Below are 16,110 nucleotides of genomic sequence, written 5' to 3'. Positions count from 1 at the left end.
TTTTATGTCTGCATGTTTTGTTTTTTGTTCTGTTCAAAGGAATTGAAGCTTTTTGAAAGAGTTGTGCAAAACAATGCAGCAATGCATCCTAGTCGTGGTGAGAATTAAGTGCACTAAAGGCTATAGTGCTTGAATTGTAAGAACATGAGTATATTGGTTTTCAGCCGTGTCCTGGAGAGCTAGGTCCAAAGCATGGCTTGTATCTAAATTGATAACTAGTGCTAGGTGAGCAGGACAGTTTGGTCAGTTCAGTCTGGAAGTTGAATTACTAAAAGAAGGGGCTTTTTTAGTTCATATAAAATTGTTTAATAGTTGTGAAAGTCTGGTATTAATAATAATGGAAAAATGGTAGAAAGTGAAAATTCATAAATGAATCTATGTCTTTACAGAGTTACGTGCAAAAAAACAAGAAAATTTTAAAGGCTGCCAAAGACTTGCCTCCCGATGCACTTATTATTGAATACAGAGGAAAGTTCATGCTGAGAGAACAATTTGAAGCTAATGGATATTTCTTTAAAAGGTTTGTTCATTCTTAATGTTTCAGTAAAGTAATTGTTAAAATGGTGTTTGCAAACTGTTGCTTCAAGTACAAGTGGATCTTAGTTACCAGCGGTGTCTTGTATTTTACTTTGTCTTATTAAAAGTAGTGACAGCTGGAACCTTTTCTGTCCCTTTCTCTTCTGGATATCCTTACAGATTTGTTCAGGAGATAGTTTTCTCTTTTTTGTTCCTCCCTGATTACAGGATTCCTGCATGCTCAGTTGGGTAGTTGTGCACCTTAAACCAGAAAAAATAGACAGGTTCTGCCATCCTGAAGTAATTAATATATTAATGGTAAAGGCTTTATCTTTTGTGAGAGAAATGGATTTTAAGTTCATGAGGCTGAGAATGAAATTTGGCACAGCTTAGCTTGGGGCATGTGTTTTACTGCCAGAGTTAATTTACTGAGCTGTGTGTGACTGCTTCCTTCTTCCTGTGGATTGGTTTTGATGCTGCCACTAACTGTGTCAACACACGTACTCAGGAATTTGCCGAAGGCCTGTTGGAGGAGATAGAACACCCAGCTTTTGCTCAGTGAAGATAGAAGGGTTGGTTCCTTGGCACTTGGAATAGCAGAACTTAAAGCATGACTTCACGCAGTATTTGGAGGCCCCTTTCCTTCAGGAGGGTTGGTGCTAGTGATGCTGCAGGTGTTAAGACAGGGATGTGGTGGTCTTAATTCCTTTAAAAATTATTCTATGTGGTATATAAATTTCTGAGTTTCATTTTGGGGCCTGTTATGAACAAAGTTTAAGAAATTTGAAAAACTTAGCTGTTTGCCTTCCATGTCTAGTGCTTGATCTGTTAATGTTCTCCATGTAGATCCTATGCATATGATACAGGGCTGTAACTCCATCTTGAGGTATTCTGAGAATATATGTGGGGAATGTACCTGCTAAAATCATGAAGCTTAAATACAAACATGCCATTCTTAGATTAACCTCCAAATTTGGCCTATTGTGCCAATCATGATGTTACAAAGCTGACCAATAAGGAAAATAAGCACTGTTTAGCTTCTTCAAAAGTGATTCATTTCCCGGTTTTCTTGTGTGTTTTTCAGGCCATACCCATTTGTTTTGTTTTACTCCAAATTCCATGGGCTAGAAATGTGTGTTGATGCAAGGACATTTGGAAATGAAGCTCGGTTTATCAGGCGTTCGTGTACACCAAATGCGGAGGTGAGCACATTTGGAAAGTTAAACTAGGTTTTATTTATTTAGCAATCTCCTTTTCCTTGAGATTCCTGATAATTTGAGCAATCCCTACAATTTTTATACAAGATCTTGTAAGTAATTCATGATAATATAATAACATTCTCTTGACTATAGGTGAGGCATGTAATTGAAGATGGAACAATTCATCTTTATATTTACTCCATCCATAACATTCCAAAGGGAGCAGAGATTACCATAGCATTTGATTTTGATTATGGAAATTGGTAAGTATTTGAGAATGCTGTTCTAAAATACATCTAATGCTCATTAAGTTACTTTGCAATTCAGAATGGTTTTGTATCATTTACTTTCTTGCGTGTTTTAATAACACAAGGCTCCATTGTATTTACAGTGAGCAATGTGTGCATGGGCAGAGTTGTGTATTTTTATTACTGCATTTCTGTGGCCTGCTCTTAAGGCAACTTGGATGCTGTGCTGTGCAGAATGTCTTTGCTACTTGACCTGAACTGTGTATGACCACAGAGCATGTGTAGTAATCAGCATGGGTACAGAGTATCTCCAGGTACTGGGCACTGTTAAGAGTTGTAGACATACTTCTTCTAAAAATACACAGTAGTTGTGTTTAGTACCTGACAGCCTGTTTCAGTTGAAGAAGTTTGAATTTCAAGTGTAGCTTAAAATTGTGCAAAGTGACTCTGAGTTTGGTGTGCTCGTGCTGTAAATCATGTCTGCCATCTTTGCATATAAAATTAACTCTGACTTCATGCACCTGTTTGTTTTGTGTTGGTTGTATTTCCACCTAGAATTATACTCAGGTTTTAGATGTCTTTTGTCCTTCAAGCAGAATGCTAACCTTGAATTTTAAGAGAATTCTCTGTGGCAGAGCTAAAGCATTAACCAGTAGATAAGGTTTTTGAGTTACAGTAGTGTTGTATATTGTGGTGAAAACTTGAGTCACCTGCATTTTAACATGGTTGGTTTGCATTGTAGCAGATGTTTAATGTGAAATATCAGTGATTTAGTATTGAAGAGTTTAATTGCTGTACAACCTAATCAAATATGCCTTCTTGCATTTAATTACTTGCAGTAAATACAAAGTGGATTGTGCTTGCCTCAAAGAAAATCCTGAGTGTCCAGTTCTCAGACGTTCCGAGCCTACAGAAAACATCAATACTGGATATGAAACTAGAAGGAAAAAAGGAAAGAAAGAGAAAGATGCTACAAGAGAAAAGGAGACTCAAAATCAGAACATCACATTGGATTGTGAAGGAGCAGCCACCAAAATGAAAATTGCAGATAATAAACAGAGGAAACTCTCTCCCCTCAGGCTGTCCATTTCCAATAATCAGGTACTGACACAGAGATGCTCAGAAATAAAAAAATTAACTAGTCACTGAAAAACAATGTGGAGATTTATCAGAAGTCAGAATGATGGATAAGCTGTTTAGAATTTTATATATTATTTTCAGTTTTCTTTAATATTCAGTTGCAATTAAAGGTATGTTGGACCTTTTTCCTCTGAATGTCTTTGTGACTCTCTGATGTGAAGGCCTCATGTCATGGTTTCAGTAGCTCCCAGTCCATCCTGAAGTGCCTTTTTGTTAGTATGCCCGTGTTACTCAGAAGTATTTTCAGTATAGCAGTATATAGCCCTGCTCTTAAAACAGAACTGCAACCCAGAATACTGAGTGTTGACTGCAGCTCCATTTGTAATGGAGCTCTGCAGCTCTGTGTTTAATTCAGCTGGGAGGAGGAAAGTGTGTTTTGAAACTAAATGTGTGGGTAGTATGGCAAAGCTACCTGGTGATGTACTGTGATAGTAAATTTTAAATTAGTCTTTTTTTGAATATGTCAGTTTGAAAGACCTGTTGGGCGGGGTCCATGACATAAATTACTAATTTTGTGGAGCAGCTATTAAAGATAACTCTTCAACATTATTAGATTGTTACCTTAGTAAGTGTCTACATTTTTTCATTTTGAGGGTGGTGGTGATGATTTTTTTTTTTATATGATGTTTTTTTTGATGATGATTTAGGGGCAGAGAAAAGGGAGTTGTTCTGGGAGGGAACAATTCCTAGTTCTTTTAACATTATTTTAGGACTGAAGGAAATAAAGTAAAAATGAGCATACTGACACCCAGGTTTCCTAAGATGATAAATAGCTTAAAAATGCCTGGAAGTCCAGGAGGTGTGCATGTGACTTGCAGATTATGGTCTCCAGAGAGGTAGTATTTCAACTTTCTCATCTTGAGAGCGATTTTTGATCAAAAGTGATTTTTGATTTGTGTTTTGCGTCATGTTTTCAAGAAGTGATAGCTGGTATGTGGAATCTTCTCCCGATCTTTTAATGTAATATACAGTGCTTATATAGAACATTCACAGGAGAACTTGTATTGTTTTTCAAAATTGAAGAGTAGGAATTGTGGGAAGAATAAAGCTGTTAAAAGTATGTTTACATTTTCCCATACACTTTCTTTATGGTAGCATCATATATATCACCCCAGGAAAAAACCTACTAATTGTCTGGTTTCTATGTTCAGATATGTATTTTAGGACAAGCTTTCTATCTTTGTCTAGTCCTTTATGTAAAAGTAAAATTGCATATAGGACTAGTGAACACTTAATTAGTTTCAAAGTTATGCTTTCATGCTTGTTTTTTCTTTCAAAACAGAAAACCATTGTTAGTTAGGTAGCTTTTGTGTTGCCATATGATGTGGCACCATCATTAGATTATGTAGTGAATATTCAAATGGAAAATGTAACTTCAGTTGACTATACTTCAGAGCAGAGTAAAACTTCAGTGAAATTGATAACATCTACTTTGGCATTCATTCTATTTCACTAAAAGTAATACTTTTTTGTGAATGTTTAATATAAAGCTCCTAACTATTTAACTGATTATAAAGTGGTTAGAGTAGTGGCCACTGTTAGTGCCCAAAAGTTTCTTTTGTTTCGAAGGTTTAATTCTGATACTACTGTTTGCTTGGTGGGATGAGGGAGTGGGGATGGAACACTTTTCATCCTGATTTGTTGGTTTGGTTACTTCTGATCTAATTATCTGAGGATTCTTAGTTCTGTGTTAGTTTAGTTAGCTGTCTTAGCTTTTAGTTCACTCTAATTTGCAAGAGGAGTAGAACTTCTGTAAAACAGTAATTTCCATCTTGCAGGAGCCAGATTTTATTGATGATATAGAAGAAAAAACTCCCGTTAGCAATGAAGTGGAAATGGAATCGGAGGAGCAGATTGCAGAAAGGAAAAGGAAGATGGTAAGTTGGGCAGCAAGTAGCTGCCTAAAAGGCATCATTAAGGCTTAGTGACACCTGCTCTTCCCATGCTGATTGCTGCCTTTTTGTGGGCTTGTACAATCTGCACATGTGCAAAGTCATATCCTTATATGAACTTTTCCTTAAAATGCAAGGCTTGCTTATTTGAGAGCAGTTCATCTGGGTTCATTGCTGCATTCTGACAAAAATCTGCTTTTATCTTCAATTGTATTTAATTTTTTAGTGTCTTTAGATGATTTCTGCAATGCCTGTTTTAGATCTCATTATTTGCTTTATTATTGCTTGTGATTTGTAATGGCCATTTTTATAGCTAGCATTGGGAATCAAGATTTTCCCCTATTGTATTTCAATTCCCTACTTGAATAAAAAGTCTCAGAAATCCTCATTTTTGGATTTTGGTAGAACAGTGTTAATAAAAGTAGCATCTTAAAATCTGCCTTTTTTTTTTGTTTTTGTTAATTATTAAAAAAATGAAGCAAGTTCTTAAATTCAGAGTAGGATTTTCTTGTTTGTCCAGCTGGTTTGGATGCAAGTCTTTCTTCATAAGTCTATTATTTGCAGTGATTGTAACATGTCCCTTTAATCTGAGCTTCTGCTGAACTTGATCTTCATGTCAGACATATACTGAACATGTTTAGAAGTACTTAAAAAATAGGAGCGAGAGTAATTACATATTTTTATATATGAAAGATTTTGACTAAAATTGATCATGATTATTGTTAAATCCATCAGACAAGAGAAGAACGGAAAATGGAAGCTATCCTGCAAGCTTTTGCCCGACTAGAAAAAAGAGAAAAAAGAAGAGAACAGGCTTTGGAAAGAATCAGCACAGCAAAAACGGAGGTTAAATCAGAATGCAAGGAAGCACAGATTCTCAATGATGCTGAATTTATTCAGGTAGTGTTCTGGAGCTTTATTTTAAAGCTAGCTTTTAACATTGCATATTTTGTCAGTTTGGATGCAGAGCTGCATGTTAAGATGTATGAAATTTTTCTTTTTTCCTCTGAACTCAGATATATGTAATGAAAATGTTCTTTGACATTGCATTTTATTAGCTCCTGATTTTTTTCCAGGTAAGATACATATAGAATTATTTAATGAAGAATTTCAGTTACATGAATTTATGCAAACATACACACACACACCAGCTGTGTAATTCAGTCTGTCTTTGAAGTTCAGGATAGAAGCATTTATCAGTGTTGACTTTAGCCACAGGAGGTGACTGTCCTTAGTCACCCTCTCTAACTAATAGAGAACAATTTATTTCTTCATTGGGTTTTTCAGGAACACATAGTATTATAATATTTCTGTTACTTTAAAGGAAATGAGTTTTTAAAGTCTGGGTTTTTTCTGAGTTCTTGCAGCTGATACTTAATGTTTTGTAAATGGTTTTTAACTCTGTTAATGGATGCTTCTGAGTTTGCAAATATTCATATAATGATTCTCAGTCCAGGTTGTTTCCCTGAGCTATGTGTGTCAGCATTCTCTTAAGTACATTTTGTGACAAATCTAAACACCTAGTAAACTATGAATTGCCAAAAGAATATTGGTCTGCAAGACATCATGATATAAGCAGTTGATTTCTAGCTTCTGGATGAATCAATGTCAGTTCTTACACAGATCTGTCATGATCTGACTGGTGATGGGTGTGTGTGAACACTATTGATTGGGAGGAAACTACGGGAAATCCTGTCATTTGCCTTCAAGGAGAGAATTTTTGTGGTTCTGACAACAAAAATGAGATTGAGTCTTTTTGGACTTTCTTCTGTAAAATAAGAGGGAACTGACTTTTTTTTCCTAAGAAAGATAAGTAGCTCTAAACTTGTATGGGATCTGTTTTCTTGACTTCTGTCTTGTCCCAGGAACCGGCAAAAGAAGAAACTGCCACCAAGCCCACCCCAGCCAAAGTTAATAGAGCTAAACAGAGAAAAAGCTTCTCCCGGAGTAGAACTCACATTGGACAGCAGCGCAGGCGACACAGGACGGTCAGCATGTGTTCAGATATCCAGCCCTCCTCTCCTGATGTGGAAGTAACTTCACAGCATAACGAAACTGAGAATGCAGCACTGGTAGCTGAGCCTGAAACAGAAACTGTTGTTACAGAAATGGTTCCTGAAACAGAAGCTCCAGCACTTAGTAAATGCCCTACAAAGTATCCGAAAACAAAGAAGGTAAGTCTCTTGAGGGATGGGGAAAAGATGGACCTTAACAGAGACTTTAAAAACTATAGGCTGCTTCATCAGTGTGCAACTGCATGTATGGGGTCTTTTTAAAATGTTTACTCATTTATTGTAAAATCACCAGTGTATAGTCACTCACTGGTAATACATTAAAATATATGTAACATCATTTGGTGGAAGTTAGTTTGGATTTTAGACACTTCCAAAATACATCTTCAGAGCAATTTTGGAACAGAATGTTTTCTAAATGAGCTTTCTAAATGGATTGAAATAATATACATAACCAAAATATAATTAAAGCTAAATTTAAAGAAAAACCCAAGGAAATACAAGTTGCCTTTCTTTTTTGTCCATTGTATGCTTCAGATAGCAAGCAGGACCTCCAAGGAACTCACTAACTCCTAGTACTTCTCAGATATCTGTTCTGAAGTCAGTGGATCTAAACACCCTGAATGTGTATGTGCATGTCTGGAGGGAAAATTCTTTGCTGTTTAATGCTTTGCTTTTAAATTTTTTTCCATTAGCCTGCATTGCAAAAAAGTTGTATGAAATGGCACAATATTAAAAGACACTAAGAAATCTTAAATCTGCAAGTGCAGCTAAAGCAGTACAGCTTTCTGCTTTAAACTTTGCAGGATGCATTAAAAAGTATTTGTAGTGTGATTTACAAGAAGTCCTGAAAATTTTAATCAGTGGGGGAAAAGTGGGGGGAAAGTCATAGGTCAAAACTTTCTGTCAAAAGAAAAATAACAATTTTAAGATGGTTTTTTATCTTAAATCCCCAAACATAATTTAGATTATTTCTTTCCAAAATGTACTTGAGTCATTCTGTAACACTGCCTTTTTGCATCACTATTACATTCTTGTGAGGGGGAACACTTCTTCCTTTCTTGCCTGTTGCATAGCAGAAAAGAAAGGAAGATATTCTTAATACTCTGAAACAGCAAAAAAGTGCAGTAAAATTCAGGCTTCAGGTATCTGTGAAATGTCTTTGCATTGCATCCAGTGTACCCTAAGTGTAGAGAAGGTCTTGCTTTAAAAATTAATAAAATAAAAATGGATTTTTAAAAGACAAAATGTATTAGGATAATTTGTGTTAAAGCCTTAATGTCATACTACTATTATTCAGTGTTCCATGTCCTTAATTTTGAATCACTGTAAAATCCAGGAGATTAGTTTATCTGTTAACAGAAACTAAAATCTACTGGCATATTTTTTTAAAATATGAATTTTTAAAATACTGAACTAGCTAGGAAAGACTAGCCTTTTTAGACCATTGTGTCTTTGTATTAAATTACACCACATTTATTACTACAGTTGAAGAGTGTTGAAGGCAACTGCCTGACATGTTGACTGAGGCACAGTCCTGACAGTATGGAAATCTGATGAGGGGCTTCTTTAACTTTGCTGTTAATGTTACACTATTTCTCCTCAGCCTGGGTGGTCAGGCACAAGTTAAATTTTGTTTTAGAATTCTGTTACTAAATTGACATCCTAAATACAGTTGATCTGGGTACTTGTATTGTAATGTTCAGTGAGAATTAAATGCAGAAGAACTAATTGTAGTTTACAACAAAAGAAAACAACTAAACACCCACACCCCTCCCCCAAACTGGTGTGTAAGCAAATCTGTACTGATTTCTTCTGCTGTTCCCATGATTTCACTAAAACTGAGCTCATTCTTGCCAGGTTTTCTTAGACTTGGAGCCTGGAAACCAACTGTTTCTGGTTTGTGCAATGGTTGACTAGATGAATAATTGAACTAAACACTTTCAAAAAGCCACTGGTAAACACACTCATAAAACGTAATTTTTTTTCTCTCTCTTTGTTTAGCACTTGGTTAGTGAATGGTTAAGTGAAAAGAGTGATAAAGCAGGGAAGCCTACAGACACTCTGCCAGAAAGGCCTCTACGCATAACCACCGACCCTGAAGTTCTGGCTACTCAGCTGAACTCTTTACCTGGTCTCACTTACAGTCCACACGTATATTCAACTCCAAAGCACTATATCCGTTTCACTTCTCCATTCCTTTCAGAAAAGAGGAGGAAAAAAGAACCTGTGGAAAACATTACTGGCTCTTGCAAGAAGGTAATGAATGCTTCCCTTCATTACGGTGTTCTATCCCACATTTATTGAAAAGAAGTCTTTATTTACTAACATAAAAAAAAAGGCAGTTTGGCAAACCAGTCATGTTACACGTTTTGAAATGTTCATCATTAAAGTTTTAAGTCGCTAATTGGTACTTGTTGTTTTACAGCGTTGGTTGAAGCAGGCTTTGGAAGAAGAAAATTCAACAACAATTGATAGATTTAATTCACCATCACAAGAGAGATCTAGAAGTCCAGCCATCAATGGTGAACATAAAAGTCCTTTGTTACTGAATGACAGCTGTTCCTTAACAGGTGTGAAGCTTTTGTAAATACACTAAATAAGAGCTATGTTGAAGTAGCTGATTGTGGAGCACTGTGTTTTTAAATTGATAAGTTGATGAAAATTCCAGGGATATTTGCATATTTTCCTGATACCTTTCTTTGAAAGAAATGCTTAGTTGCATAGTGTTTTGGAGTTTTTCCCCCTTTAATGTATATTAGATAACAAGCCATTATATATCCGAGCATTTACAATCAACAAAAGACTAATGGTTTTGGTATTAGTATTAAGAGGTCAGGTTATGAATTTAATTTTCTATGCTTTCTGTATACTTAGAATCCCTTTAAAACTCAGTAAGCCAATGTAGCATACAGAGGGAAAAGTTGTGTAATCTTGTAGGCATAATAGAAAAACCACCTTTTAGCTGAACAGTCTTTAAAATGTGTAGAAGTTGACTTGACATTCTCTGGAGACATAGGCAGTTCTTCCCAGCATCCTAGCACATGGAATTCAGTTACTGATGTATCTGTAGGCTGTTAAGAGTTTATTTTTTGGGAAGCCTGTAAGCTGTTAAAAGTTCATCTCTCAGGAAGCCTGCCCTTCAGAGATTTTTTTGATCCTAAAATTCTTTAATTTGGAATTCACAATTTCATTACATAAAATACTTAACAACTGTAAGTGGTTGTTATATCTAGAACTCTTATGACTTGTTTTCTAATTTTAATTCGCAGATCTAACCACACCACTAAAAAAACGAAGACTGTATCAGCTGTTGGAGTCTGCTTTCTCAGAAACCTCCACACCTACTCCTTCTCCCTATGCCACACCAACCCATGCTGACATCACTGCCTCCGAACCATCATTGTTTGCTACTCCTCCCAGGGTGAAAACAGAAGATGAAGCTTGTCGAAATGGTTACAAACCTATATATTCACCAGTTACTCCTGTAACTCCATGTATACATGGAAATACCATGCACTTTGAGGTGAGATTTATAATGAATTGTACAGCATTCAGAGAAAGTGTTCAGACATTGCAGTGTAAATCAGTATTTGTACTTCTGCTACAAAATGGGGGGGGGGGGGTATTTCTCTAGGCTAAAAAATGAATTGACTTGCAATTTCTTCTTGTTTATTTAGAATATTTCCTCACCTGACAGTTCCCCAGAAATAAAAAGGCGAGCTTACAGTCAAGAGGTAAGGAAATTTGCAAAACCTCCAAATAGTATCATTCCAAGTTCCTCAGAATTTAAAGGGTAACTTCCCCCATAGGTTTTACTTGCTTACTCCTTTATATTTCCACTTTACCTCTTATATTTTCTATTTTAAACTGGTTTCTGTATCACTTAAAAATCTTCATTAGGATCAGGATCAACTCCTGTAATGGAAAGGAGTAACTACTGCAATTTGTAGATAGGAACAGAAAGAGAAAACTTTGCTTTTCAAGCTGTAGTTAGATTCAGATTAATATTTCTTCTTGTTACCAGCATTTCTTAATTGTTTCTGTTGATCCCAGTTATGCTCAAAGTGAAAGAGCAGTTAGTAAGTCAGGTGGTGGATTAGTTGAAGAGCAAGTGCTGTTGGAATACACCTGGGTATTCCCATCCTGCAGAGTGCATGTCCCGCCATGGGGCATCATCCTAAAATTTGGAAGTGTCTTGGAAAAACTTCTCCTTCCTTCTCCCACTTTGAAATAGGTGTTTTGACACTGAGGAGGATGGCTTTAATGTTGAAGCAAGTACTTTCTAGCTTCCTGGCATGGGACTTGCTCCTTTAGAAGCTTGTCCCCTTCCTCCTCCAGTCATAAATTAAAACCTGGTGCTTAATGTTTATTTTTACTTTGGTTAATGTACATTTTATTAAAATGCTTTAACGTAATACATGGGAATAGTAGAACTAAGTGTCTGGCTGTAGAATTGTTTCTTAAAAATAGTTAAATTCATGGTACTGGAAGGCCTTTAATCCCACTTAAAGGCACATCTGAATGTCAAATATGTTTGATGGAATGTTGAAAAATAGTTACATGTTTTTTCTCCATGCAGGGTTATGACAGAGCATCAATTCTAGCACTGAATTCTTTCAGAAATTCAAACCTGACAGAAATGGGCCTGCAAGAAATAAAGACTATTGGATATTCTAGTCCAAGGAATAGAACTGATGTCACACGGCAGTGCACTGGAGAAATGGAATCTGTGTCAGACCTCCAGCTGGGACTCGAAGTAATTGAGCAAAGTGCACTGCATAAAAATCTGGAAGCCCCCACACATGATAGGACTGATTCAAACAGCCAATTAGAAACTGCTCACTGTGGACGGGGCACAATTTATTCCTCCTGGGTAAAAAGTCCTGACAGGACAGGTGTAAATTTCTCAATGAATTCTAATTTGAGGGACTTGACCCCTTCACATCAGTTGGAGGTAGGAGGTGGATTCAGAATAAACGAGTCAAAGTGCCTGATTCAAGACGATGCAAGAGGCATGTTCATGGAAGCATCTGTTTTTTGTACTTCAGAAGATGGAATTGCACCTGGCTTTGGAAGGACTGTCAATAACGACAATTTGATGGATGGAAATTGCACACCCCAGAACCCTCCACAAAAGAAAAAGGTTATAAATTTAAGAATCATTTGGTCTGTCTTCCATTGTCTGCTAACGATATTTCTATAACAGAAAGAACCCCAATGTAATAAAAACCAACTGATGGCTCATAATTACATACTAGAGTGTAGTAGACATTCAGGAGAAGTAATGAAGAGCAAAGAGCAAAGCTGCATAAAACTATTAGTAAATTTATTTTTTCAACGTAAAAGATAAAAATTCTTTTTCATATGATTCTTAAATGAATTGCCCAATAAATAATTGCTTTTCAGGTTTGAAAATGGTTGCTTATGCCACCTGGTGTTACAGTATTCTATTATACAGAATATGTACTAGCATCATAGAGACCACATACTGTGAACATCTGTTATGAATTACTGCAAGAAGTTGCAAGAATAGATTTGTGCTACTCAGACTTTAAAGTTAAAACTGCACTGAAATCCTTAGGTCCAAGAAATAGTTTTCTTGGCTTAATTTATTTTTTGTTGCTTTTGTCGGGGGGGTTATTGTTTGAAAAATAAGCACAATCTAAATTTGCTACTCTCATGAAACAGTTCTTGTAGATAGGTGATGTAGTCATGGGTTACTCGAACCAGGATTGGAAGTTACTTTGCACAATTCTTAGACTGCATTGTACTGTCAGGTTTGACTCCCTTTGCAGAAAAAATGACAAAGATGAAAGGCAGTGGTCTCCAGTGTACCAGCTTGCCTGTTCTGTCTCACCACAGACTCTAGTAATCCTTCTTGTTTGAAAGGTGTGATTTATTTTCTTTACAGAAGTAGTGATGAGGAGGGTGGGGTTTTCTGCATGTGTACATGCCTGCACAATGGGGTTTGGGCTTTTTTGGTCACATTGCAGCCCCTTGTATATTCCTGCTCCTCCGGGGCATCCTTCTGGGGAGCAGTGAGGAGTCTTCCTTCTGTAGTTCTTCATCAGAACTGGATTTTTTTTTTACTTGCTTCAAGCTGAGGCATAAATGGAGCAATATTGTAGGAGCTCTGATCTTACCTGGTCATGGCCCTGAGAATTTGATGAATCGGGTGTGTGTTACTGTAGCTCTGCTGTTTTGGCAAACCCAAAAAGAAAACATAAGCCAAAATTCCTATAACTGGACAGTCTTCTTTTTCTGAAGGCTAAATTAGTCTTCACAAATCCCAACAGCACTTAATACTTCAGTAACCCTCCCCACGTCCCTTGCTGGCAGGGATTGTTCCAGGTTGTTACTGCTGAGAGCTTATGCTGCACTAAACCTCCAATAAATAAAGGTGTGGCTGCCCCCTGACACCCCCCAATCCCAGGATTCCTGTCTAAAAGTCTCAGTTTGAAGAAACAACCAGAGAAAATTGCATCTGTACCCTTGAAAGAGAAGGGGGTTTAGGATTTCTGAGGGCACATAAAAATTTGAAACCTTAAACAGCATAAAAAAAGAGGTGGTGGGCTGAATCCCACTTAAGGTGAAAGGTGAGGATTCAGGAATTGTGTGGGAGACTCATAAAAGCCTTTTCCCTAGGGTCATTAAGAGAGCAATATCCTTAGGGTAGGTCTTTGTAGGATGTTTTTTTATATTTCTGTGGACATTTGCTTATGTTTTCTCTTACTATTGCATAATATCAGGTCCTTTATCAATACAGACCTGTACATTGTGGCCAAACTACATGGGTTTCTTAATATTTAAGTTTTCTTTAAAGCAGTATTATTTAGGGGGTTACATGATGTGGAAATAATACAAAATTGTTTGAAAGCAAGATCAGTTCTTAACGTGAACTTTTTTATGCAAAATCAGGTATTTTTCATTGTTTTTACCCTGACATATGGATGTGTCTCTAACAGATCTGTTTGAAAGCAAACAAACAAAACCCCTTAGGACTGGAAACAGCAGCTGCTTTGGTTTTTCTTTCTGTGTAGAAATGGTTGTCCAATTTTATTGAGGATTAAGCCAGTTAAACATTAATTTTTTTCATTGTTGCACTTTAGTTTGTTGGTTTGGATGCTGTATGGTTCAGAGCAGGATATTGGTAACTAGAAGAAAATTTAGACATTAAATGTAATTTTAACCAAACTAGAGTGTAGTTACTGAATAAAATAGGTCTGAAGGTCAATATTTCAGCTTTCTACTTAAAATCCTGAAAATTTATGGTAAAAACATTTGAACATGTATTTTTTTCACTGAAGGCAATTTACTAACTACCAAAACTGGTTTTTGTTATGTGGCATTTTGGTGTAGTGATTTTAGATACTAATACATGAAATAGGAACTATGTGTCATTATTTTTAGTAATATAGTTAGCTTAAAAATATGTTTGTAATCAATCTGTCTTAAAGTGCAGTAAATACAAATTCAAAGTGAACTGGGAAAAGTAAGTTGCAAATTCTGGATGTTAAAAAAAGGCATGAAGAGCTTAGTGAATCCTTTGATATATGAAGCAGAAGGGTAGTGGGTTCTCATGCAAGGGAGTCAGTCTGAGAGCTGGATGTGACATCTCTTGAAATTAGCTTTACTAGATTAGTGTAATAGTAAAATTCTGCAGTTCCAGGAGAAACTGTAGAGTCCCTTGTAACTACAGCCAACAGAATGACTTCAGCAGTGGATCTTTTGCTGACCTGTGTGATCTGCTTCTTCACTGAGGCAGAACACATAATTCTTCTCTTGGCAGAAGCATTTTTTAATATCATCTTTACAGTTGGTAGTAGCTCAGTACTCTGTAAATTCAACTGCAGATGTGGTGAAATATCTTCAATTAATCTCTGCCTTTTTTTAAAATAACCAATTACATGGTATGTATTACTGAAATATAGTGCATTTAATAGAAATTGTGAGAAAGGAAAATGGGTAAAACTTCTTTTCAAATGTTTGTTTGTGGGTTATTTTTTTCCCTTAGGTGTCCTTGTTAGAATACCGTAAGAGGCAACGTGAAGCTCGAAAAAGTGGTTCAAAGGCAGACAACTTCCCCCTGGTTACTGTATCTCCTCATGCTGCTGGTGGAGGAAATACAAGTAGTAATAATGGTGCTAGTGATGGGTATAACAACAGTGGTGAAAATGGGGAGCAAACTGATAATACTGCAAGCCTGCCTTTACCACTGCCAAGTACTGTGTATAATGCAGCTCCAGAAGACACTGGCAACAACTGTGCAATGAAGGAATCTTCCTCCAGTGAGAAGAATGAACCAGAAGTTCAGTGGTAAGCCACAAAACTACAGGATTTAAGTTCGGAAGAATTATTTCTATGACTCTTAAGTTTTTGGTATTTGAAATCTATTTTTCATTAAGGCTGCTGTTGCAGGTTACTGACTGGAAGCTCTTCTTCCAGCTCAGTGAAGAGCTGTCTTACCTTTTTCCTCAGAAATACAGCAGACACCTCATAATGATTCAATTACATGAAGAATTACCCAGAAGATATTTATTAAATTATTTTAATTCTGCTTTTTTATCTTCTAATACCAAAATAGGTATTGGTTTGAGCATTACATTTCCATTGTCCTTACATTTCCACTGCTTTGTCTGTGCACTGAAGAGAATTTTTCATGTTAAATCTCAAAGCCTTTCCAAAAGTACTGTAGGGCATAAGGTACAACAGGAGAAAAATCTATGCTGATTAGCAAAGGCTTCTGGAAGACCTTAGGAGGTCTGGTTTTTAGTCATGGCTGGATTGTGTGTGGGATGTTTACTGTTGCTTAATTGCCCTGTGCAGGGCTGAATACAGCCTGGCCAGCAGCTCCTGCTCAGGTGGGAGCATGTGGTGACACTCACAGCATTGTTGGTGTTTGCTCAGTGGTTCCCTTGTTTGCAGACCATATGGGCAGTGTGTGCAATGCCAGATACTGCAAACAATCCCAGACCCTGAGGAGAGGTGGAGTGTGGATGGGGAGGAGAGAGTGAATTCAGTCTGTTTAAAATGCTGCACAAATTTTTCACTGAGTTTTGATAGCTTTTAAAATAGATGGTCTACTGTGGTGACACTGTCT

At 36.6% G+C, this 16,110-nt stretch overlaps 1 protein-coding gene across 4 annotated transcripts in view; it reads left to right on the top strand.

Annotated features, from left to right (window-relative positions):
• The window catches only part of KMT2E (lysine methyltransferase 2E (inactive)), a 56,928-nt gene that overhangs the window by 36,219 nt on the left and 4,599 nt on the right, over positions 1 to 16,110 (top strand). For all 4 annotated transcript variants that reach the window (XM_053942676.1, XM_053942673.1, XM_053942674.1 and 1 more), the window contains 13 exons: positions 390 to 520; positions 1,601 to 1,718; positions 1,869 to 1,978; positions 2,803 to 3,064; positions 4,882 to 4,980; positions 5,731 to 5,895; positions 6,861 to 7,169; positions 9,012 to 9,266; positions 9,436 to 9,580; positions 10,280 to 10,533; positions 10,688 to 10,744; positions 11,590 to 12,153; positions 15,025 to 15,326. In XM_053942676.1, coding sequence (XP_053798651.1) covers positions 390 to 520; positions 1,601 to 1,718; positions 1,869 to 1,978; positions 2,803 to 3,064; positions 4,882 to 4,980; positions 5,731 to 5,895; positions 6,861 to 7,169; positions 9,012 to 9,266; positions 9,436 to 9,580; positions 10,280 to 10,533; positions 10,688 to 10,744; positions 11,590 to 12,153; positions 15,025 to 15,326 — 2,771 coding nt within the window. The remainder of the gene's footprint in view (positions 1 to 389; positions 521 to 1,600; positions 1,719 to 1,868; positions 1,979 to 2,802; positions 3,065 to 4,881; positions 4,981 to 5,730; positions 5,896 to 6,860; positions 7,170 to 9,011; positions 9,267 to 9,435; positions 9,581 to 10,279; positions 10,534 to 10,687; positions 10,745 to 11,589; positions 12,154 to 15,024; positions 15,327 to 16,110) is intronic.

This window comes from Vidua chalybeata, chromosome 5, assembly GCF_026979565.1.
Source record: "Vidua chalybeata isolate OUT-0048 chromosome 5, bVidCha1 merged haplotype, whole genome shotgun sequence".
Lineage (NCBI taxonomy): Eukaryota > Metazoa > Chordata > Aves > Passeriformes > Viduidae > Vidua > Vidua chalybeata.
The sequence above is the reverse complement of the archived record's forward strand: the minus strand, read 5'-3'. Positions and strand labels throughout refer to the sequence as shown.